The sequence below is a fragment of the Bombus flavifrons genome, chromosome 16 (genome assembly GCF_040668555.2).
Source record: "Bombus flavifrons isolate JBK064 chromosome 16, iyBomFlav1_principal, whole genome shotgun sequence".
Taxonomy (NCBI): domain Eukaryota; kingdom Metazoa; phylum Arthropoda; class Insecta; order Hymenoptera; family Apidae; genus Bombus; species Bombus flavifrons.
The window spans coordinates 7,521,436-7,547,855 of NC_138457.1; the positions used below are offsets into that span (position 1 = coordinate 7,521,436).

General features: G+C 32.5%; 1 protein-coding gene and 2 long non-coding RNA genes across 4 annotated transcripts; 1 reads left to right on the forward strand and 2 right to left on the reverse strand.

The window, feature by feature from the left end:
- Nucleotides 1–114: 114 nt before the first annotated feature.
- Nucleotides 115–3,079, forward strand: rdgBbeta (cytoplasmic phosphatidylinositol transfer protein 1). The gene is made up of 8 exons (XM_069129402.1): nucleotides 115–316; nucleotides 535–683; nucleotides 767–855; nucleotides 957–964; nucleotides 1,026–1,097; nucleotides 1,162–1,260; nucleotides 1,330–1,485; nucleotides 1,565–3,079. The coding sequence occupies exons 1-8, from the start codon at nucleotides 266–268 to the stop codon at nucleotides 1,814–1,816; spliced, it is 876 nt and encodes a 291-aa protein (XP_068985503.1). The 5' UTR covers nucleotides 115–265; the 3' UTR covers nucleotides 1,817–3,079.
- Nucleotides 3,080–4,105: 1,026 nt separating this feature from the next.
- Nucleotides 4,106–6,262, reverse strand: LOC138188215 (uncharacterized). Of its 2 annotated transcripts, XR_011175421.1 has the most exons (5): nucleotides 6,216–6,262; nucleotides 5,947–6,054; nucleotides 5,620–5,831; nucleotides 4,546–4,699; nucleotides 4,106–4,222 (listed from the first exon to the last, which is right to left on the reverse strand). It is a non-coding gene; the product is annotated as an uncharacterized LOC138188215 (long non-coding RNA). The 2 variants fall into 2 exon arrangements; XR_011175420.1 differs by having other exon boundaries at nucleotides 4,106–4,699.
- Nucleotides 6,263–18,640: 12,378 nt separating this feature from the next.
- LOC138188029 (uncharacterized) lies at nucleotides 18,641–20,393 on the reverse strand. Its single transcript, XR_011175329.1, has 3 exons — nucleotides 20,002–20,393; nucleotides 19,564–19,743; nucleotides 18,641–19,488 (listed from the first exon to the last, which is right to left on the reverse strand). It is a non-coding gene; the product is annotated as an uncharacterized LOC138188029 (long non-coding RNA).
- Nucleotides 20,394–26,420: the final 6,027 nt, after the last annotated feature.

A 26,420-nucleotide genomic window follows, 5' to 3' on the forward strand; every position in this document is an offset into this window, starting at 1 on the left:
TTAAAAGATTGGGATTTTTTCTTTATGGTATGTCTAGTTACACTATCGTTTGTGTAAGGTGTCAAACATTATTATCGATTTGAAACAGTGGACGGACTTCATACAATTCGATTGTTTATTGGCTCATCGCCTGGAGCTAGTGAAATAGCTATTTGGATGACAATTTCATCAGCTCCATATTCATTAGCTAAGGAGAGAACTATAATCTCATAAGCGAATATTAATTTAATGCAGTCGTAGGAGGTTGTCTGGTTTTCGTTACAATATGGTATTAACGAAGGAATATCGCATATGTATGCCGCTTACTACAGGGGAGGTAAATCTTTCTGAATTTTTAATGTTAATTGTTACTACAGCTTTGCATAAATATTCCTTCCATATACAGGTATTAGAAATTTTCGTTTTTAACATTCCGTTATAATTTTTTACTCTGTCAGTTAATATTTTCTCACAATTCTTGATTAAGCACAATTAGAACTTTGGTTCACTTCAGTTGAATTAAAGAATTTCAATTATTGATTATATTCTTTGTAGTATCGGATAGGGCAACTTTATATGATTGCTAGACACAGTCATGAGCAATCAGATAATGATGAAGGTGTTGAGGTTGTTGAAAATGTGGAGTGTGATGATCCAGAACACGGAAAGGGTCAATATACAGAGAAACGAATCCATCTATCTAGGTAATTTTCATGGCATCACTTATATCTCTAAATTTAGACTATTATGGAGCTTGATGCCTCATATTTGTTATATTAAATTACAGTAAATTGCCATATTGGATTCAATCTCTCATTCCTCGAATATTTTATGTCACAGAGAAGGCATGGAATTATTATCCCTTTACTGTCACAGGTACATTAAAATATAGTTAATATTTCATCAAATAGAATCCAAAAATGTTTCTTTCTAGCTAATAATGTGGCTTTTTTTCATGTTACTTATGGTCTACTAAGAATACACTGTAAGTATAAAAATTGTAGCTTTATGTGAGGTTTCTTGTTACATAAAATTTTACTTTTTAGTGTTCTTTTATTCCAAAATTGTACATCTCAATAAAAACGCGATATGAAGATAACAATGGATCTACAGAAAATGTATGTAAATGAGTTATATATGTAAATAGAATCAGTTCTGTTACATATAATACTATTAAAACAGTGTTTAGGTCTGTCTCCTATTGAATTGATTCATCGTGAGGTTGATTTTGTGGATATTGCGTACGACGAATTATCCGCGAAGCACTATAAAGAGGAGGAGGTATTGTTATAAATTATAACACCTAGGTCTTGACTTAGAAATTTGTATTCGTGAATATCTTTACTTTAGGACCCAAAATTCTTTAAATCTCAACGAACTGGTCGTGGGCCATTGGTAGAAGGGTGGAAAGGCACTACACAGCCTATAATGTGTTCTTACAAGCTAGTTCAAGCTTCTTTTGAAGTGTGGGGTATGCAAACTCGAGTGGAAGACTTCATTCATAGAGTAATTTGTTCATAAATATTCGTAGAGTACTTGAATTACGAAATTTACAACTGTAATGATGTTATTCTTACATCTGCAGTGTATTAGAGATATTTTATTATTGGGTCATCGTCAAGCATTTGCATGGATTGATGAGTGGTATGACATGACACTGGAGGATGTTCGACAGTACGAACAAAAGATGCAAGCTGAAACTAATGAGAAAGTGCGACTCAGAAATATGAATAACGAGAAGCCACCAACACCAACCACACCAACTTCTTCAATGCCGTCTTCACCATTACCCAAATCTCCTACACAGTCCACTCGATCATGGTTCTCTTGGTCTTAGCCATATTGTTAGAGTAATCAACTTATCTAGGGAATGTAATTATGATTGTGCAAATAAATATCGGCACTTTCGATTCTGTGTGTGTATATATATATATATATATATATGTATATGTATATGTATATGTATGTACATTATAGCCAGGTACCTGCAACAGGATTTGCGAACCAGAGTTCCTGATCTGTTTTTCTTTTCTAGATCATTTTTCTGCAATATTGTCAAACAAAGAATATCTATCGTCTACACAATGTTGAATATTTTTATAGTTTATTCATGTCTATGCTAATCAGTTTAGGACTAGCTGAAAGTAGTATTTTAAAAAGTGCAGGTTTCCCGCGAATTTATGTTAACTTTAGTATTTGTTCTCCTTTATAAAATTCATTGCAGATTATATTGTTGTATTTTAAGTTAAAGATATTTATAAAGTCATTTTACCAAGGCAGGAAGTAAAGATATCAGGAGTAGTTCTTGAATCATTGTAAATGTCGTAAAAGTAGTAGCGAAACTTAGACCTAATTAGGGAAGGCACCATGGTACATCTAAAGTGGATACTTATTGATATTATATACACACCGGCTTAAGCTATATTGATGTGTGAAATACTGTAAAGATCAGTGATTAGTGTTTAACATAAGAATTATTAATTGTCGTAGCAGATCATATACTATGCTATGTGTATACTATTTCTTGATGCAATTACGAACTCTCACGGCACTAATGAATTGTGTTCTTTTTTTGATTTAATAATGAGGTTTATATTAACTTAAAGATAGCTATAGTATTTTTTCTAATTGAATAGCAGGTTGTACATACAGAATTATCTGAGGTAGGATATTAATTCTACTTCTTGTAGGCTTTAAAAAGGACCAGGAGTATCTGTTTTTAATTTTGTGTTAGCATCTGAATTGTCTGCTGTTTCTAATTTATAATTATGTGCTGTCCAAAATTTTCTTGGGACCAAAACAGACCTTAAAACAAAAAGAGGTGGAAAGATACACACGCACAACAATTCACTTTTAATTTTTATATAAAATTAAAGCTTGAAACTACAGCTGTACACAATTGCAATGTGCATATTGTGCCGTGGAAAGAAAAATGTTCGATCTCATTGTTAAGAATCTTTTCATTGCTTAATTTCCATAGCTTAAAGCATGTTTAAAATTGTGTTCTTTTTTAAAAGTGTACTCACCGCAGAGCATTTAATTGTCTCTTTATTGTACGAATATGTATTTAAATAAACGTTTCAAGCTATTCTTTTCAGAAGATTCGTTATTTTATTGTTTAGTCTGTAAATTTACAACCAACCAGCTAGTTTAATACTAAATTTACAGTAAGTGTAATAAGTACATAACAGTTTGATGAGCAAAAAAGCCAGCTGAATAGCTTTCATACATTTCATACAGCTATGTTTACTTATTTTTACAAAACTACATAGCAGTACAATTACCATATTTAAATTACATTAACACATTCGGTGCTATCAAAGCACTTCAAATGGCTGCGTTTTTTTAAGAATTATTAGTCAGAAAACAAATGAAGAACCTTAGTAATGATATTTGACTCAATATACTGTTTCTTAGGTTATTTATCTTCATATTGAAACACTAAAAAAGGAAAAAGAACTATTTATTTATCCAACAATAGTTCCAAAAGATTCAATTTCATTTTATACTTTTTTCATGGAGGGTGCAAATTAAATTGGTTTACGAAATAGGAAAATTTGCTGAAGTCAGGTATATTACTTGCAACTAAGTAACTGTCCGGATCAAAAGAGCGTCGCGAAGAGGTCCTGAACTTTTAATTATCTTCAAAATCGGCATGGAATTAATAAACTTCTATTTTTTACTGTGAGACTCGTTTCACACTACTCCAACCACTTACCCCTCTTACCTTGCTCGTTTATCATATTCGTCCAGCAGTCGTACACAGAGTAGAGCAAAATCAGTGGAGAGACCGCTTCGTAAGAGCCATTAATATCTTACTCACTGATATCTTTTTGTGGAAATTCTTTCTTTGGTGTTTTTTACTTATTGAAATTTTGAGTTTGTCACTGTTTTTTTTTAATTGCTATTTATTTTTTGGCGTCTTTTAATTTTTGTTAATTGTTGCAATGGTTTCTTTTTACCACGCCCCCTCTTAATCATTGAAATTTTTTATTGTCCTCTCGTTATCCCTCTTTCATCGCCGATGAAACTCACACTTGCCTTCTTTTATTATTGGAATTTCATTTTTAGTACAATTTTTTATATTGCTTTTTTCTTCATCAACGACCTCCTTTTTGCTGGGTTCTTTTCTGTTCGAGTTTTTGTTTTTTCATTGATACTTGTGCTGCTTATTTTTATCGTTAGGAATTTTCTATGGTATATACTGTTTTTCTTTATTGTATGGATATATTTCGCACATTTTCTATAACAGAGAAAAATTATTTTCGAAATTGCTTCGATATGTACTATGATTTCTAATTTATTTGATTTTTAAATTTATACAATATATATAGTGGTACTTCTCACGTAAACATATCATTTGCATCATTTTCTTTAAGTATTTCTTACTATAGATACTTTCTCCTTCCTTCCTTTTCCAGTAATTCCTTTCCTTAATTACTCAGTTTCATCGATTACTATTACTATATTCCCTTTACTACTTCACTTCATAACCAACATCAGTCTACCACCTTCTCCACTTGATTATTCCTCATCCTTGCACTCACTTCTCCATCTACATATTACCTATCTTCATCCTTATTTCTCCTATATCCTATTCCTGCTTTAATATATCTTCTTCTTGGAAACTTCTTTCTTCACCAGTTTAATGCAATCACTATATGATACTTTTGATAATAACTTTTCTCCACGTAAATTATTGCAAGTAAGTTTCTGATACCTATTCAAATAGAACTTAATTATTTTCGAATAATTTTTATAATAATAAAAAATATACAGGGTGAGCTAGTAAGAAAGGAATAACTTGTTATTGACTTTATCACGAGACTGTTTGAAATAAAATTTATTGTATTCGAAATGCCTGATCAGGTGAATACAGTTTAATTTTTTAATACCTTATTATGTTTTTTGAGATGTTCAGATCACCTCGAATTTTATAAATGGCACCGTGTATATTTTATATTTTATGCCATTAATTTTTTTATACCATATACTTTATACCATTAGTCGATTCAGATGGACATTCTCTACAAACTAATATCAATCTATTAACTGGCCACCTACACGGTATTCGAATTTATGTGTATTACCCTTTGTTCGAACACTCTTTGAAGGTTGAATTTCGAAAAACACTTAAACACGTGTTTGATTATTTTAAAGGAGAAGGTCATGCCAAATTTCAAGCTTCTACCTTCAGTGGACATAGAGATACGGTTATGGTGTAAAAATATTTTACCCCTTTTCTACCCCATCAGAGTTCGTATTTTCAAAAAATTTGTTTACACCCAAGCTTAATTTCACCCATATCATAAGAGAAGTATATTGGGCGCTCAAATACAATAAATTTTATTTCAAACATTTTTTGAGTTAAGAAGTAATGAGTTATTTCAAGCGTTCATTCTTACTGTCTCACCTTTTATATATGTGTATGTTTTAATAAATCTATAAAATAGAAATTTTTCTTTCTTAATGCTTCTAAATATTTTTTCACATAACATTATCAAATAATTTCAAAAATAAAATAATAGTACGTGTCCGAAATACAAAGTAAATAATAATAATGTACGTCGTTATTATAATTATAATATAAAATAATATATGTAATTATTTGTTGCTTGCTTCATGGAGAAGGTAGCGTACTTTTGGACAGCACTGTACAAGAGGTTGGCGAAACGTCGCACCGATTTAGAGAAATTTCGCTGCAACTTGCACGATGATTGTTTTTTGAAAAAGAGATCAGTGAAAGCAATCATTTCCCCGATATATTCTCTGTTCTTTCTATCTTTTTTATTTCAATAATAAAATAGTTCGCACAGAGGCGATACTGTGTTCTATTGTAGCCGAATTTATCTCTAGAGCCGTTAAATTTTGTATTAATAAAATATAACCAGTTAAACGATGCTTAAAAAAATTGGAGATTTGATCGTTCAATAAAATTCCAGAGCATAAAAATTTATTTTTAATTACCTTATTTCACTATTTTTTATTTTTGTACATAAATTAATCTTGTTTATGAACTAATCTTTTTCAGTTTTTGTAAATAACAAACTAAATACTCAATGAGTAATTTTCTGCCTGAAATAAATATGAGCACAAAATGTCCAATGCAACAACCGGTGGTTCAATTAGACTATATGTAAATTTCCAAATTTCAACATTTTCAAAGAAATTCTATTAATCCACCAAAGAACTGGAAACCATCTGAATATAAAAAAATAGTAATCGAACGTTCTTACTAGTAAGCCTCAACAGCAAGATCGAAAAAGCCAGCTTAACCCTGTCGCGACCCTCGAATTTTGCAATCTTTTTCCCAATTTAGCAAAAGCTTTATAATATCTCAAAGACATGTTTATCTTTAAAGACGAGGGGCTACTCATACGAATAACAATTTTTTCATATTGAACTCGAATTTGAAATATTTTCTAATATACAAAAATGGCCGACAGAATACACAGTTAAATACACACATAAAACATCAATCAATAGCAGAGAAGAATTGAAAAACCGTTTACGGGAAAAAGCTGCTGCCCATGTATCGTTCTATTTGAGGATCCCTGTGCACCTCGTTGCTCAGGCTGACCTACTTTATTCGTGTAAGAAGGTTTGCTCGTGCATAGGGATATTTCGGCTAACATTTAATTGTCAATAACTAAAAAACAAAGCCGGAAACGCAATTTTTTTATTCCTGATTTTCATCTTATTTTAGCTTCAAGAATCCCCCTTAAATTTTTTTACATCTGTAGCCGAACGCTCCATATATTGTACAAATGTCCGCAACATTCAGCTTGCAGATCTAATATTACAATGGAATAACTTGAGAAACTGTTAATAACCAAAGAAGAGCAATATATTCTTTTATAAAATCAGTATTAAAAATAAGAGGATTGGTGACTATTGTTATTATTATTGATGATATATATGACGCAATGTATTTTTGTTGCTGGTTGTATATATATTCAAAATACGTGACTTTCAAGTGAGATTGCATTGGTGTCCCAGTATTTTTCTGATCGACCGTAGTTAAATTAAATTTAGAAATGTCTTTTATCCTTAACCAGTTAACCACAGCTATAGTTAATCCTCTGTGCAAAGGGTAGAAGGATTTTCCTACTATAAACGATTATGCAAACGTTCGAGGCTGTTAAAAGCGTAACCACGCGGTAAGAAAGAGCTTCTGGCTCGCTTCTCACTGTGAAGGAAGAAAGAATGGGTTCCTCCCCCTTTTATCACGTGGCCATGGTGTGTCACGTGTTCTATGGGCCGCGTGAGGTCGACAGTGTCGACACCAGACACGTGAACAACCCAATCGAGGATATTGTATTTTCGGATTAATGGAAATTCACTCTGATCAACACTGTTCGTCCTACTATCTGAATTAATTAACGGCCTTCTACATCTGTTCCTCCTTCGTGTTTCGTAATCGGCAATCCATTTAATTAACATGTACCCTACCTGTCTTTTTGCGCCCTTGCGTTTGCGTAACCGGAATTATAACCAAGATAAGTGAACTCGGTTCTTCGACAAGGTTGAAATCGTTTCTTTTTGTTTTTCTTTTATTTATTTATGCAATGTCACGTTAGCTTTCGAAACCATTATTATTATTACATATTTATTTTACCCAGCTCCTCTCTTGTTATTACGTTAGGTTCTTTAATTTTTCTTAAAATCTACAGTTCACCTCATACACAACAATCCATAAAATATAACATTTTTAACGAATATATACGCTTTTAAAGCTATTATGTTTTGCAGTGTCTTTACTTCTAAATTCGTAAATAGACAATTTCTTAAAAAAGAATTTCAAAGGATTCTTCTGTAAAAAAATAGAAATTATTTACTAAATAATTCCTGTAATTTATAATAGACGATATTTACCAAATAGTCTATATACAATATTTACTCTCTGTTTAATCTCTAACCTAATGTAATTTGGAAATGACTTGCCGCTGATTCCAAAAATAATATCATTTAAACGTCTTGAACATTTCAGGTAGAGTTCACTTGAAATGACTTAAATAGCCAACAGGAGGTCCATTGTTGGCCACAGGACGATTCACGTCACCGCAAGCCTCGTGGTTGCGTATAATTGGTTCGCGCGAATAAGGATCCACGCTGGCGCGAACGACTCTGTGGACAAATGGTGGAGGGGTTGAGGTGCGATTCCTTGCGCGACTAGACGCGTCTCTAGCCAGTTCGGAACAGTTACCGCGCGTACTTTGTCACGTTCGCGTCGGTTATCGTGGTCACAAGCCCACCGCGAGACTTGAACTGCTTTTCCTCAGTGATCCTGAGCATTTTGTCTTCGCTTCAAGACTCTTTTAATTCCTTGCATTGTATCACGGGTGAGGCTTGCAAATACTTTGAAATGTATTTTTATTTTTATGTTATTTGTTTATAATTTATTATAATCATTAGAAAAATAGAACGTCTGTACGTATCAAATATTATAGAAATGTTTATATATTTTTTATGTATAGTTTATATATACATCTTCATACTATATGCAATAATGTGCACTCTATGTGATTTTGCATTTTCTAATTTTCTATGGATATATAAAAATCCGCAGTCCAATAATTGCTGATAGTTATACCATTTACTGAAATTAATCCTAGTTATGTTATTTACTTTGATTCTTCCATCACATTTGAAACGTGCTTTTGCAAGTATTCTTTAAGCGAATGTTTACATTAAAATTTTGTACAATTAGTAATTTGTAAAATATAATATGATCTGTGTAAGGGTATTTTAAATACTTGTACAATTAGTTTCAATTATTTAATTTTATTTATCATTAAGTATAAAATGTTAATTGTTTGATTTCAAGTGATTTGAAATAATCGTTGATAGAATTTGGAAATAGGAAATTTTTGATAATTTTAATATCAAAAAAGTGTCAATAGAATTTTTGTATTTGTAGTTGAGAATGGTGTACATGAGTGTTTGATCAAGCTTTTCGCTGATTCTTCCAAAAGTGACTAGGAGGAGATAAGTTCAAAGCTTTTTATTCATAAAATTCTCTGCATAGTTTCTTGTTATAAATTTTTTCAGATTGAAAATTATTTAACATATTCTTTTACCTTTAAATTATTTAATGGTGTGCTCTTCAGATCTGATATAGCTGTTGATCTGTAAAATATGTTTTGCTCTTCTCCTCTGTAAACAATTTTTACCTTTGCAAGTATTTCCATCTTTTCCTAATGTTTATAAGAATCGTTAAATCGTTCCAAACTGTGATCTCCAAACGTAATTAATGTATTCTCGATCTCAGATTAAATTTTGTTCTTCAGTCTTAGATAAAGTTTCTTCCATAATCTATATCAGTTTTCATAAGGCTCTTCAAGTATTCTATCATATCTAGCAATTACAAGAATCATTAAATTCATCATAATTGATCTCTAGATTAGACTTCATTCTTGTCTTTATAATTATAAAAATTGTTCTTGATCTCCCGATTTTTATTTTGTCCCTTTAAGAAATAATTCCATCTACTCTTACATGTTTTTTCAAATATTCCATCTTTCTTAATGGCGAGGAAAGGAATCACTGTAGCCAGGCTGTTAGCAACTGCAAAAACGATGCTGATCGCTTCACCTCCCACTGCTTCCGTCTCATTAACTGAAAAACGATATTCCACGGCATCCACGTTCTTCTATTTATCGACGCCAGTGGAAGGAATGACCTGTGCAGATGCAATATCGTTGAAAGTGCAGCTTCCAGTTTCATCGACGATTCGTCGACGCGTAATTATTCACGTGTGCACCACGTTAATACACATGCTCGCGATTTCCAATTATCCGCAACTCCCTCGACATTTCTCCACCCCCTCGATGTCCCTTCCCTCATCACCAATTATTTCCTTCCCGCGAGAAACATTTTATCCTATTGGCCACTAAATCTAATTAAGCTTTATTATTGCGTTGTTCTATAATAGTATAATACAATATCAGTAACGTTCTGTGAAAGGAGAAATATTACATATCGGAGAAATTACTGTAAAATTATTCTTTCATTGTTCTGTACGGTTGGAAGATGTATGATATCTTTAATGACTGGAGAAATAGTTAAGTTGGAATACGAGGTAGTAGCATATACAGGATAGTAATGTAGTATATATTGTGCAGTACTAAAAATAGAGTACTATAATATGCTACTACCATAAGTACTAGTCTATACTATATACTAATACGAGGTAGTAGCATACAAAGGATAGTAATGTAGTATGTATTGTGCAATACTAAAAATAGAATACTATAATATGCTACTACCATAAGTACAAGCCTATACTATATACTAATACTAGGTAGTAGCATACACAGGATAGTAATATAATATAGTAATGTAGTATATATTGCGTAGTATTGAAAATAGAGTAGTATAATATACTACTACTATAAGTACTAGTGTATACTATTACTATAAGTAGTATATACTATTACTACAATAACCAGTTACTACTAGTTACTATTGCTATTAACTGGTAATATATTTCTCCTGTAATATTTCCTGTTCGCTTTATTCTACTTACAAATGCTTCGTTAATTGCTTCAATTAAATGTTAATATCTTTCGAGATAAAAATTAATTGTCGAATATATTTCTCACTGGAAACCAATTAAATTTCATCTGCATCATTATACCGCCACGAATAACACAATTATGCTAGGAGATTCATTAGAACAAGTCGCTGGATGTTGTTTGACCAATCTTCGCTTATTTTCCTTATGCAGTTCAATTATTATCTCACAAATTGGAATATCCTTTAAACCAAGCATTTTTCGATTCAAATATTTTAATACTTTCTCGCAGAGAATTAAAAATTCATCGAACATATAAATGAAATTAAATAAACGAATAAAAATTATACAGTTCCATTTAAAAAAAGAATGCAATTTCTCGGTGCATCGTTACATACTAAGAAAAAAAAATAAACTAAGCGAGTACCTATGAATATAGATGCTATCATACCATTCAACTTTTCCCTCCACAGTATTTTTTTCTATCTCTCACCGACTTTGAGATAAAACTCTGTTCAATTGTGAATCGCATTCTATATATGTGTTTATTTATTTTTTGACTCCATCACACAGGAAACTTTGCTTACGTATTTCTCTCATTCTCGTGCTTTGTTTGGATATAGAGCTTTTGTTTGGAACATCCATGCACGCTTCTACCCCAAACACACGTATCTCATCTTATGTCTAATACTAACACTTAAACATACGATCTTTTTATTTTTTTAATTTTATATCATATATATTTCTGTGTTTCAGTTAGCGTGTCTTACTTTTGAACGATATTTGTCGTGCTACAAATACCTTAAAATTGTCTATCGGTCTTCCCATGGCGAGAAGATAATCTGTTTCCTTGGTCAGTCAGGAACATCTTGAATTGCAGATGAAACGAGAGCACGTGATGCGCCTAAAAGATTGGAAGTAAAAGTCTCCGGTCAGAGTGACTCTGCTCTTTATTCATCTCTTGGATGCTTATTGGATTGAATCTTTTTCCGTTTCCATTGGGTTTTGAACATCGAGGAAAGAAAATGATGCGAGTTTTCCTTTAGATTGAATAGTGTTATGAGCTTAGGATCTCTGCAGAGATAAGCAGAGACACGTTACTTTTTCTCATATCGACAGTTATTGGTTAAAATGTATTTTATTTCTAATGAAATCGAAATGAAAAATATCTCAAAATTAGAATAGTTTGGGCAATATTACGAATTAAGATAATTTCATCAATAGGAAAAGATTAGGTTTCTTCGTTATATCAAGTTGTAACTTTATTTTAATTTTAATGTCAGATATTGTTATTCCTTTATTATTTTATATTATTTTCGTTCGTTGAATATTTTACATTAAAAAATTGCAACCTTCTCGTTCTTATCTTATTTGTTATTATTCACAAAATACAGCTGAAATCATGTATATTTGAAAATTAGAATTTGTTGATTAACATTCTATCACAAGGATGTTTCATCAACAGCGAAAAATCAGCTTCTCTATTTGTATTAAAAAGTCACTGTCTTTTTTCCTATTTTTATTATTATTTCACGAAATTATGATTCTCCGGAATATTCTACCCACGAGCTAGAATTACATTTTCATAAAGAATGAACAGGAAAAAGTATACCCATTCCATTCCATCAAGCGATGAAATTAAAATTTTCACGAAGTATTTCTATTCTAATACGTGATAAAATTAGAATTTCTCATCCGATCCTGGGACCACAATTGTTGGAATAGTTGAAAATCGGTAACAGTAGCGAACAGTGGTCGGTAACTCGTTAAGAACGTTGCAACGTTCTTCGACCTTGAAGGTTAGCGAACCTAGAATGAGAAGAGCTGTGATTATAAACGTCTGCAGGACTGTGGCTTCTCGTTTAGCATGCAATACGCCACTATCTGCCTACGCAACAGTCGCTAGGTCGTCGCTATAATTTCATCCTTTCGATATGCAACCAGTGTTCCATAAATTTCCTCCTGGCTTCCTCGATTCTGGGTGCCTCTGGCATCATAGTGGTCACTGGACCATGTTAACTACATCGACGAGCTATTGACGTGGATATACTGCTATTGGACCCAATGGAACTTTTATGGCTATTGGCTTCATCATTATTATTGGAAAAATTCGTTTCGATTTTTAAAGAACGTGAAGGGCCCAAGGAATCTGAGAGGTTCTGGACGGATAGAACGTTCAAAGGAACTTTGAGAAAGATTACGGAACAAAACGCCACCTACCCAAAGTATAGTATTCAGATTGCGAAACCTTTTATCTGAATGTGTCATTTTGGCGGTATTTTAGGTTGCTAAAGTTGAAGAAGATGAGGGTCATTTTTCACGGAAGTAAACGATTTTGAAAATTCGGCTGACAAAGATCTTAATCGTAGAAATCCGCGTAAGACCGTGGTCGTGCAGAGCTATAAGCTGCAAGCAGCAGGACAGGCGATGGCGCTACTAGCCAATGCCAATACTACAAATGCCTATTTTACCATTTACCACTCTCTGTATGATTACGGCGTAATCTGCCGCCTCATGACGCCCACGGAATAAAAGATAGCTCGAACAGAATCCATTTCTCACGATTCAAACGCGTACACAGTAGGTCACACAGTAGTTTCAGACTACCGAATTTGAAAAAAGATGTGAAAATTCGCGAGCACTTTGCACATCAACAGGTAGACCGACATTTTTTTACGCGTTACACATGATATATTCTTTCTCATTTAAATTGCTTCTTAAATTACTTTCTCACAAAAAAAAAAAAAAAAAAAAATTGCTGGAGATGGGAGAAAATGTGACAATTATACTTAAAAAGGTCAATTACGTAATATCCACATTCGACAGTATAAGGTTGCTTCTAAAAAATGAAGCAGTAGTTACACCTTCTATATTCATAAAAAAGCACAATGTTAACTTCCGATGGTATACCATTCTTTGTCATTTTATTCTATCCTCATATTCTTTTTCATCGTCCTCTTTCATCTCTGACATTTTAGAGATGTAGTTTGATCTAATTGCGTGGGACACCCTCTATATTATATAACATAGAATTAATATTTCTTATATAATTGAACATTTTCATAACACGCTACAGTACCTATACCAATTTGATCAGATTACTGAAAAAGTTACTGAAATAGTTGTAAAATTCCAAGATTATGAAAATTCTTTAAAATCTTAATTCAAAATTAAGTAAAAGTCAAATATGATAAATCTATTTATTCCAAAATTCAATCCAATCTAATTTAATCTAATTTAATGGTGAATACTAATATTCACCAATATTAATATTACCCAAACATTCCAAAGGTGGTCAAACTTTTTAACAAACCAATTGAAATCTGTGTAAATCAAAATATGATCATCTATTTATCCTGGCTTTTGTCCATAGTTCACTCCAAAATATTGCAATGTTAATATCCAGCAGAATGCTGAAGGAGTCCATAAAATAGTTTCAAAATTCCGAGGCCAATGAAACCTTCTAACAAAGCACAACCACAAAACGTAAATACTAACCAAGCCAAAGCAAAAGCCAATTATTTATTAATCTCGAAATTGATTATTCCAGTTTAATTCAATTCAAATTGCCGCGTCCTGCCAAACAAAATCCAATCTCCTTTCCTCATTAAATTCTCAAATCATTGTCCAGAGGAAAATTCGCCAAAATCCCAGGGGATCTTGAATCAGGCTGGTTCCAATCGTTAAGCGTTCATCCAGGTCAAGGCTCGATAGTCGGATGGGCTCGTAACCGAGGCTTTTGTGAACAATGGGCGCGCGATACTGCGGTAATTAGCGGGCAAATTTTAGAAGAAGCGCGGAATCGCACGCTTGGTCTCCCCTTTCACCTGGATTGTTACGTGGAGCAATTTGTTCATGGGAACATCTCAATCACTTATAGAAACTTTTTAATGAACGTACTATAATGACTAAACTACAAAGTTCTATGCGTGTTTATATTTTTGTGGATATAAGGAAAGTAACGTAATCTAAATAGAGGTTTGTTTCATTTGTGAGTTTTTAGGTTATGTCAAATATACCACTTTCGAAATTATACTGTTATTTTTTAAACTTCTTTGTTCTTCGTTTTAAGAATAGTTGATTTTTGCTCTTAGTCTTGAAGGTACTAATGGAAATCGTTGGATTTTATTGGTGCAATTTTTGTTTGCAGAATAAAAGGCACTCGATAGCTAACGTTCGGTTTCGTCCTCGACGCCAGAGAATTCGATGCAACACGCGTAGGAGGCAGTTACTGATTCGTTAGTAGTTGGAAATGGTTTGGAATTAATGTGTTTGGCACATCGATTAACTTTCCAGTTCTGTTTCATGTTTCCTATTTTCAATCTTTTCGTTTTATTGGTCCTTGGCAAGTTATCAAAATGCAATTTTAGCCCTAGAAGATAGATTCTGTATATTTTCTCGTTGTTTTCTCTTAGACTGGAATTTTATTTGGGTAAATTAATCTTCTGTTTCAATTTGAAGCAAATTGAAACTATATTTCTGCTATTCCTTGAATTTCATACAAATTCGTAAAAAATGTAATCTACAAGAAAATTCTATTTTTCAAGTCAAGTATCCAATTTTTCTAAATCAATCTTTAGCTTTCTTTTTCACCAAAAAGAAACAACTTCACTAAACGAAAGAATAATTTTCTATACGCTCTTTGCTTTTTCCCTCTTTATTTGTCTTCTCATGTGAACAAATTATTCACAGAGTAGAATAAATTTATGTAAAAGAATTCTTGGTAACCAAATAATTTCCATTTTAATAACGGCAACCTATTTCTAGATGTAAGATAAATCTAGAAATGAAATTCTCATGGGTCACTCCGTAGATTAAAATTTGCCACGAGGCAAATCAACGAGAACGAAACGCTTTAGGTCTGACGATTTACGATTGCGTTCTCACGTATCATGATCGTTACCATCGAGAGGTGATGCATAATTAAACGAATCTTGTTTATCCAATCGGGTGATCAATTTGAAATACGCAATTATAACGAAAGCAAATGTTTAGGTTGAGTTAAGTGTAGAATTAAATCGCTCGATGACGATTGTTTCTCGATCTATTGTATTACCTGTGACCTATGGCAAAAAGGTTTCAATCGAACATAGCAGAACACACTGAACTATACGAAGCACTAACACCAAGTGGGCGATGTTTATGAGGTGTGATTCTATACATCAAGATAATGAGATAATGAGAAGCTCATATACAGAAATGTTGTTTGGGAATTAATTTCCAAGTTATATAGATTTCATAAGATTGCAAGTTTTCATTTTTAACAATTTATAAACAATTTTTTAATAAGTAATCATTTTATATTAGAAATACAGTACATTAATGGTTGCTGAGGGACAATGAGTTAGTCGACGAATATTTCTTTCTAATTCATTCATATTTCATGCTTCTCACCTAAAAACACTCGAAAAAGAAAAAGAGGTTAGGTTTGGATTATATTGAGAAGAAAAGGTTAGTTTTGGACTAAGTTACAAAGGAAAGAAGGTTCGAATTATATTGAAAAGGAAAGATTAGTTTTGGGTCAAATCAGAAGAGGTAGAAAATTAGGTTTGCATCGGATAGGAAAGAAAAGAATATTAGATTTAGGTTAGATTAGAAGGGGAAAAAAGTATAAATGTGTTTGACAATTTATTTCTATAGTAAGCTTCTCCCGTTTTTCATCTTTCATCGGTGAACGCAATAGAATGGATAATTTTCACATTGTTATAATAGTATTGATGTAGTTATGGAAAATACAAACGATTAAAGAATAAAAATTGTATAAGTGAATGAATATCTAGTGATTATTACGAATAAAAGGCTTTGCAATGATATACGTAGTATGATATGGTATTACAATGGGATAAAATATTTTTAAATTTTTGATGTCCAGTTCTTTTAAGTAGCTTTTGATTTTAAAAGCTACATTTTTTTAAGTTAATACATAATAACAAAGAGATTAAAGTTTTGAAAGTCGATGTTCAGCAACAAAAAGCTGGTACTTTTCCAAAGCTAACATACGATAACAGGAAGCTTACAATTTTTAAAAAGTTAATGCACAATCGTCCAACCTTGTGAATCTGCTCTTTTATTCAGAAAGCTCTTTGTACATCCAAATTGTTTGATTTCTCAAGCGAAACAAATAGTACCATTCTTAAATATTAGATTATTTTAAGCAGTCAAGCTTATTTTTAAATATTTCTGTCGTTTTCCACGATTAAACCATGAATGAATGCCATTTCTACTTTATATCTATAATTCATGTTTCAATATGCATTTTAAATTCGTTCTTTCATGTCATTCCACAAAGTAGAAATATCGTCATGAACGATAGACTTCAAAGCTCCTCAATAATCCTCATAAAGATTCTCTCCTATAAACCGCAAATCAATTTCGTGCCTATTTTCTTCTGCGTGGTTCTTATATTCCGGGAAAATAATAACACGGTTGCGATGAAAATAATTTTCTTAGAAAATGAAAGAAGATTCCAGTTTCTATATAGATACTTGTTGCATCATATTTTTAATTGAACATCACACAAATTACATATTTTAAACAATAGAAATCTGATTTAATTTTATTCTAAAATCTTAAAAAGAATTTACTTAATATAAACAAAAATAACCTAACCTAAAGTAAAAGCTTTTAAAATTAGAAAAACAGGAGCACGAGACATTTAAACCTTGAAAGCCTAACTAAATCAAAAGTCCACCTACTATCAGTAAATAAAATCATAACCTAAAAACTGTCAACATTGAAAAGACAAGTCCACAAAGAACTAAAACAACAAAAATCTAACTTATATAACTTTAAATGTTTGGCTAACACCAACAAATAAATCTTAACCTGCAAAGTAAAAATTCTTAACATTGAAAAGACAGAACTATGAAGCACTTAAATAATAAAAACCTAACCTGTAAACACATAATCAAAACTTAAATCAATATCGATAAACATGTTCTAACCTAAACATAAGATTCTTAATATTGAAAATTCAAATGCACGGTCCATTAAAGCTATGATGTCATAAGCATTAAACACGATCCTAATCCGAAGCTTTTGAGGTTAAAGTACCTTTAGCCAGATTAAGCTTCGACTTTCGAGAGGTGTCTCGTTAAAACCTCTAACAGTCGCACAACCAACCACATGAAATTATTCCATATACCAGTTTCTAACTAGTGAAAAGTCTTCCGTATGCTTTCTTTTTATCCTAAATCAGAAATTGGATCGAGCATCCCTCAACGCCCCGAGTCACTCGCCTCTATGATTATTCTTGCTCGACCTGATGACTTTTTACTAAAGAAACTGGAGTAAATGAGATTTCTTTGACATTTCTGCTTGGATCTATTTTATTTCTATCAAAGGGAGCCCCGAAGGAACTTTTAAGCAAAGAGATTTGAATGAGAAATGACAAGGATGAACAGAAGTAGTAGTTAACTGGAGTTACATTTTGTTGATGTAAAAGAGACGAAACTTGTTTCCTCACAGGATCCCTTTCCAGTTGAGTTAATGGGCCTTCAACTTTTGACGCGAGATCTTCATTACAAAAGCAGAGAAACAATTATATTAGTTGCAAAATACACTGTTCTTGCCAAGAAATGTAATTATTTACGTTTTCGTGTTCATTTAATTATTCTATAATTCTGTTTTAAATGAATTATGAATAAAATATAAGATATGATTATTAAAGCATGGTTAATAATAAATAAAATTAAATTATAGGTTATTTTTACATATCTTTAGAACATAGAATAAAAATTATTCTATATAATTCTTATTACATGTATACAGTAATAAAATGAACACAAAAATAGAAATAATTATATTATACAAAGCAGTTATTGTTATATTTGTTTCATTTTATTGATAAGGATATTAATTCAATTATTTTGAATAGATATCCTCTAACATAAAAGCATTGATTAAATTAATATAGAGATACCTTGCAGCAATTATTTTTGTAGCCTTGACCTTTTAAATATAAAGTAGAAAATAGATAATTAAAAGTAGAAAATTAATGAAATATTGGACAAATTATCTTGCTTCCTTAATTCTGATTGGAATACAGAAGAGATATTAATTATTTTATGGTACACCTATATATGTACCATAAAAGTTGAGTTAGATTTCAATGTTTCTAACTTTAATTATTTTATTGGATCACAATACAATATTATTTCTGTGTAATTCACGTAATGGTTCAGTTTGCGGACTAATGGGATCCTCTTTAATTCTTGGATGATACTTTGATTGAATACTGTTTTGTCACGCGTTAATTAATCACCGTTTCGGTCTGCTGTTGACTGGCATACAAAGTTGTGCATCTATCGCGCCAGATGCGCTCCTCTAATCTCCATAAACTGAAAATCATTTTCCTTTAGTTGTTGCCCCTTCCACATTTCCCAACACAAACTTTAACCATTCAGTGATAAGTGATAAGTTTTTTCAATACTTGATAATTTTTGTACGAATAATTAATTGCAGACATACTCTACACGTGACGAAAATTTTGGTTCTTTATTGGAGTCTTTAAATATTTTTTGAGGGTGGGAGTAAATTCTTGAGATTTCGAAAATTATGTCTGAGAAAAATGATTTTTTATCAAAACTGTAAGCGAAATAGTCGCCACAGAATCATTTATCAATGTCGTACTACTCAGACTATAAAATGCAGATTTAAATTCATGATTTCCTTCGTGATTAAATTATAATAGCTTTTTCTCTGATTAAATTATGATAGTTTCAAGAAGTTGGAAAATTCTGAAAATGCCAGGAGATTAAAAAATTTTAAAAATAAACATGCAAGAAGAACCCCCTCACATGCGCTATCTTTCTCATTGTAGATTCGCGTTTCCTTTTACATACGTAGATCATTGGATTAAGTAAACGCAATATCTGACCTCTGGCACGTTGCTTCGCAGCTGGAATTCTCTATGGAATTTTCAACTCCGAAATCCATGTTGTACGTTCATAAAGGCAATTACCATGCTCGATAATGCGAACTAATGTGCAGTGCTGCAATTAAGCAGGATGATGAAGATGCTGTTAGGCTTAGAAGATGTTAGATTACAAGCGGAGTGTATCTTAGACCTTGCTTGCTAATTAGCGTGGAATTTGAAACTATATTGGCTTCTTAGGTAAACGTTGCTCCGTATTTATCAATTTTGTTGATATTTTTATATTTTGCCATATTGCCATATTCTTCTATGTTCTTATGTAGATAGAATTTCTTTATCAGTTAGTTAGAAATTATTTATTATTTGGAATTACCTGAAAGAACGTATGCATTATTTCTGGCAATTAGGAATTATTTTTTGGTGAAAACCAAATTTTATTGCTTGTCAAGTTTTACTTTGGTTAAGTTAGGTTTAGGTTAGGTTTAGCAAGTTTTGTCACGCTCATACATAAATTTATCCTAATATTTGTAAACGGAGAGAATATGCTTTATTTCTTTCATGTTATTAAAAAAGAATATGAATTTTTATGAATTTGCTGCAATTCATTAATCATTTAAAGAAGACAGAGTACTGCGTCTTTTTTCACGTTTCGTGAGACGAATGAAACACACTGTTCTGAACGCTAGCTCAAGAAAGGAATTTATTCAACCTGTCTTCGTGAAGATCATTTACACGCGAGACAGTAATAATTTCCAAGCGACGACACTGACAAGGATACAATGGTATGTCATTTTGACAAACGAAAACGCTCACTGTTGTCTAGTGAACGATGCAGTATGTGAAACGATTGTTCCACGTTGTGTAACCGTTTTATATGCATGAGAATGGAGCACGTGTAATTGGAATTGCAGTTTCGTGATGGATCATCCGTTTAATAATTTTTCACTCTACATGGTTATTAATCATGTTGATACGATTTATTAAAGATAAAAGTGTGAAACGTTATGAGCACTGTGACAGCTTTTTAACCTCCAATTTATTTACGTAGAATTTTTACTTCAAAAATCAACAAAATATAATTTAAAATTAATAGAATATCCTATGAATAAAAAAATAAAAGTAATAAAGAAAGAATCATTATAAATCATTAATAACCAGCATTAGAAAAATAGAATAGATGAATATATGAACAAATAAATGAATAGATGTGCATATTGCACGGTAGTGAGTGACACATTTGGCGTTAGTGTCGCGTCAGTTACATTATCATAATGCCAATGCACCGTGCTTAATATAAACATCATCAAAATACCACATACACAATTTAAATGAAATGTTCAATTTTAACAATAACTTGTAGTTGGAATTTGTAATTAAAATGAAGATTCAGATCGAACACGGTTCCTACTCTTCCTAGCTTCCAATGCGATCATGATGTTTTCAATGTTTTAATACCATTTGCATAATATCAAAGGAACGCTCCGACGAGTTCCTTGCACTATGGTTCATCATCCTCTTTATGAATCTTTTTTCAGCTGACGATTGTTGCGAAACCCTGATGAGAAATAGAAGAAGTAAGAATTGAATGGTATAAATATAACCAGAGGATGTCGAGGCGGTTTCTATTTCTGTGCTGAGCTTCCTCCGGCGAGAAAGAAGTGCTTCTTTCACTTTTCCAGCCAGCTGATGCCGGCTAACGTACAGTGAGATTTCTGACCTACAAAAACTAGTTGTCCTTGCCAGCCACGACTATTCTCCTCGCAATCGATTGTCCCATTTCAACGTGAAGTTCTGATGCGGAGCCGCGAATCAAGCAGTGGCAATTGTGATTCCCTTTTAGTTGATGGATCCTATCGTTTTCAATGGGGCAAACTTTCTTAATTGAAGAGAATCCTCTGCTTCCTTGTCGCGATACTTCCCCCTATTTGGAGAACTGTTTTAACCATGAAAGTTTGGTGGTGGATTAGCAAAGAGAAATACAGAAGAATTTCTTAGCTTAAAGGTTTACAGAGAGATTCTTCAGATTTTAGGGGAATATTTCAGGATTAATATCATTTAATATTATGTAAAGAGGTTTTTTTAAGGCTTTTTTTTTAGACAATTCTTTGGGCCGCAAGAAGAGTTCTTGTATTAAGAGATTTTTGATATTTTCAGCAGAGAGAAAGAATTTTAGATTAGGAAGATTTCTTGGAGTGTGATAAGATTTTCTACGTTAAATTTCCTTTCTTCTATTCGTAGACGGTTCTCTATATTTCATGAGAATAGTTTGGTGAATATTTCAAGAGAGGTGTTTTAGTTTGTACAAAGGTTCTTTATATGTGTGTGAATTGTAAGAAAATTCCTTACACTGCAAAGTATTTCTTCGTGTATTATTTTCTTGTCTGAGGATTCTTTAGATTTCAGAACAATATTTCAGATGGTTGAGATACCTTTTGTAGGTTTCTTTAGCCGATAATAAAGATTTGTGATTTATGAATTATCTTCTAATTATGAATAATCTTTTATGATATGGTTATCTCTTTTAATGAAAGTGTTAGCTCTATTACCACCGTGAAAATAAATAACAGGAAGGGCGAAAACGCTCTAAACGGACGTATAATCGCTCTAGTACCCTTCTTCTTATTTCCATTCTTAACAAAATTAAACAAACGTTACAAGCTTTCTCATAAACATTTCCAAAAATCACTATCTTTGAAGTTTCTCTTAAGGAATTCTCGAAAGACGTCTTCGATGTGTTAACAAACTCCCAAATTATTCCATCAAATCACGTACTGTATGCTCTAATTTCAACAGAATCGAATTCCGCGAGAATTTCATCAGGTAGTTATCGTCACCTTTGTTTCTTACATAGTAATGAATTTCAAAGTAGTCGTGTTCTAGCTGGTTTTCCAGAGTTCAACGGCTCATGAAGCTCGCTTAAACAGCGTAAGAGGAATCAACGTGATCCTAGCACGTATCTGTACCTCGCAACTTTCTTGGTACGATTGATAACTCGATTGCCTCGAGGGAGAGACGGGGAGAGACGGGGAGAGACAGGTAGAAATGAGAACTGTTTGGAAGCGTGCATATATCTGGTTACACATAGTACGACATATTGGAAGCTAAAAATTAATTGAATAGTGAACTGTTGCTCGTTGTTAGCATTATAGCATTTGGTTTTTAGGTTAGGGTAGAAAATAGGACTATGTATATTGATGAAGAAGTGGGGGAATTTTTTTTTGTTATATTTGTTGATGTGGATATTAATGAGAGAAAAGATCTTTCCTTATAGTAGTGAGGAGAGGGAAAACAAGAATATTTATTACTTTAGTGAATAATAAAATTGTTAGTGGAAGAACAAGATTTTTGGTTATATTAGTGTAATAGAATTTTATTTGATTTTAGTAAAAACTTTTAATTAATTGAATAGCAAAATATTCACGCAGGGAAAAACAGATAAATTTCCTTTTATCTATTATTATTTATTTCTTAGTAAAAAGGTATATTAAAAAAGGTAATTATAGAGCAGTCGTTGAGCAAAGACTGTAAAGCAGAATCAATTTCACTCTAAAGGAAAAGAATTTAAAGTTAAAATTCGCGAGAAATTTTTAAGGGAGTCTTTTCAACCATTGCTGAATTCGTTCTAGAGATACGTGTTGGTCTTTTGCTTGACCTATTTCACTGGAATATCGCGCTGCCGCGCCAGTATTTTTCTCTGTTCTCGAGGGTTTTTTCACCATTTTTCTGTTCATTTCGAAATATCAAAAAATAACTTGCCTCGTCGAACGACATGGAATCCCATGGATTCCATGTTTCCCATGTTAAAAGATTTATCAGGCCGAAAAACGAACATTAAACAGTTTCCTTTTTTTCCATTTTGGTCTTTTGAAATTTTTACAATTTGTAAATTTAGAAATAGGGAAATCTGAAAATTTGGAAATTAAGAAATTCGGTAGCTGGGAAATGGAGAAACTTGAGAATTAAGCAATTAGGAAATTAGGACACTTAGTTTAGAATTAGGAAATTAGGAAACTTGGAAATTGAGGAAAGGAGCTGCGAAGTGAGGAGATCTGAGAACAAAAAGAAATTTGGAAATTTTAAAATTAAATAATCCTTACAGAGATAAATCTGATATGTTTTACAAAGTACTCGTTGAAAAACTAAAACGAAAGATCTTATTATACTAAAATCCACTAATATGCAAATATTATTTGCAAAATCCAAATTTTAATTCAGTGGTACAAGTTGTCCAATAGCTTCCATTTATTGCTTCTTAAAGTTTCTGAATCAACCTGTCTTGCAGATCCTATTCAATTTCTCTTGAACATTTCAAGATGAACAATCAGAGGAGAAACATGAATCTTGTCAGTGGAACATGACGACGTTTCCGAATCAGACTCTATTCATCTATGAACACGAGCCAGAAATGCATGGTGCGTACGCTGAATGCTGGATCTCGACTTTCTGGCAAACAACCAAATAGTCCGTGTGATTTCCTCTTATTTTTCTTCGTCCTTTTCGTCATTTCGCTTTAGGGACTATTTCCTGGTCACAAAATTTCGCTTTTATTGGTCGCTCCTCTCTCTTTTTTTCTTTTTTTTTTTTTGGTGGACAAATATTCTGTGGTTGCTGCTTTGTTAGTCTTTCATAGCAAATATTGCTATGATATATATGGTTTGAAAGTAGGAAAAATGGTTTCATTCTTTTTTGCTATTTGTAGGTTAACTCTGGATATTCTATGGTTTGGTGGATCTTCAGTTTATGGGAGAATTACATAGGCTTTTTTATTTATTTACAGCTTTTGATATTCAAACATTTAAAGAGCATTTGATCCTCAGCTTATGGAGCGATTATATGGATTCTTTTTATTTATTTAAAGTTTTAGATATTTGAATATTTCGGATATTTATACGGAGTTTTGAATTATTTAGATTTTCTTATATATTTGGTGTTCGTTTATACTCGTAGAAGATTTTTCGAAATTAAATAAAAATTATTGTTGGAAATGGTTCAAGAATGATATGAAATGGAACGTATTCAAAATATCAGTATTCTTTTTTGTCCATATATCTTCCTTTTATCTATATCACAAATAATAAAAATTATTTTCCTAGTTCCATCGATACCGTTCAAAGACTTTGACAGTTTAAAAAACAATTTTTAACAGTTTCAAAAATCCTATTTTATGAGATTTTAAACTCTGTCACACAATACCAAACTTCTTCCAATAACATTTCCAACTACTTGTAACAAATTGATTTACAATGAAATGGGTTTCTCTGTGTCGTTCGAAATAGTTTGCACAGAGCAAAAATATTATAATTTAAATACAGAAAACTTCTCTCTGGCTGATACGAGTGATATGAGCGAATAACGAAAAATAAAAATATGGACATTTTTTTTCATTTCTCTTCCCATTAATTAGTTGCTTATCTGAAAAAAAAGAAACGTCAAACAATCGTTTACTATGCTTTTTCTCTTTGAACAAGTTTCAGTTTTTGCTGTAGACAAATAGGGGACATAAAAGAGATCCAAATAATATTATCGCATCCTCGGTTGGGGTTGGCCTGTCTTCTTTTTCGGTCGTCTGATCTGGTTGGGGAATATTGGGAAAGATGGAGGAAACGCGGATGAAATTATTTTAGTTCAGGAGGAGGGTTGGATGAGATTGGAAGTGTTGGAGGAGAAGTTGAGCACTTGGCTTTTTACTGCTGAGCAAGTGCGGCCAGCTAGCGATACAATTCTTCAGAGGCTTTGTGGCCAGCGATCGAGGAGCAGTGGAGGGGATGATAGTGGTCATCATTCGAGGATCGAATGGCGCAGGGGAAAGGATCCGTACAAAAGCGTAGCTGACGTGAATTCCTCGTAACGATCCAATAGTGAAAATTGACGATAATCCTTGGAAAATCGACTCTCGTTACTGGTTTGTCATTTGTGTACTTTTTCGGGTTCTGGTCAGTGTTCCGCTTTCGTCGCCTGATCGGTATGGTAACTGTGATGGTGCTGAGTCAAACATTCGTCGTGCATTCTACATTATGGGGATAGTAGAATTTGAATAAAAAAGGTGGCCTTCAAAAATAATTGTAAAAATCTGCTGAAAAGTGCGGAATTTTTAAGTCGATCTTTGATATTTAGAATTTATTATTTTTTATTATTTCCAGAATTTACTACAATGATCGAAACGTTGCTTCTTTGTCGGTTGTATTTTATCCTTCAAGAGTTTAAAAACACTATTCAGAGAAATTCCATTTTCACTTCTACTTTCCACCCTCAAACCGCAGTACATTAAAAACCGGAATTCAATTGCCTAAATGGACCAGCAAAAAATTGCAAATAAAATTCTATGCGAATCCATTGTAAGCCTTTTAACGCGTCATCCGGTGACACTTTTCCTATTTTTTCTCCAAGAGCTTCAAAAAAACAGCACCAATTCCATTTTCATATTCTGTTCGCTGCAATATATTTGGAAGGATTCAATATTCTTAAACGAACCAAAAAAGAGTAAACAAAATTCCAACGTGTTAACGTGTGAAACTCGTACTCTTTGATTCTCCAACCTGCAAATGTATCGGCCGAGGAAAATCCTGCCTGATCCTTGGAATATATGATTTCCCTCTCTCTTTCTCCTGGGTTGATCGATTTCCAATTTCTTCAGGCCCCTTCAAAGCTTCTGCCTCCACGTTTCTCGCACAATAAGAATAAAAAGTCCTCTTCCTTGTCTCTCGAAACTCTGCACATCAACTTCACTACTGATCATTGAACGATGGAGCAAAATTTCTCCGACTTTCCTCGATCCTCTTCTAAGCTTCTACCTCCACTTTTCTCGGAGAAGTAGAAAAAGAAGAAGAAGAAGAAGAAGTCTTTTCTTCTTTCCGTGAAATTTTACACATGAATTTCACCACGATGGAACTACAATCGACAGCTACGGTGGATCTACGTCACCTACTCGTTTGTTTGGTAATGACTTTCAGATGACGATAAGTAGACTGCGGATGCTTGGACAAATTCGTATTTTACGGAATATTTTAAGAAATCTGGTTCTTGAATAAAAAATAGAGATGGTGATGAGCA

Coding starts and splice junctions, on each gene's coding strand:
- rdgBbeta (XM_069129402.1), top strand. CDS start 266: ATGGTATTAACGAAGGAATATCGCATATGTATGCCGCTTACTACAGGG. Junction 317..534: donor TGCCGCTTACTACAGGGGAG/GTAAATCTTTCT, acceptor TATTCTTTGTAG/TATCGGATAGGGCAACTTTA. Junction 1,261..1,329: donor AGCACTATAAAGAGGAGGAG/GTATTGTTATAA, acceptor TCTTTACTTTAG/GACCCAAAATTCTTTAAATC.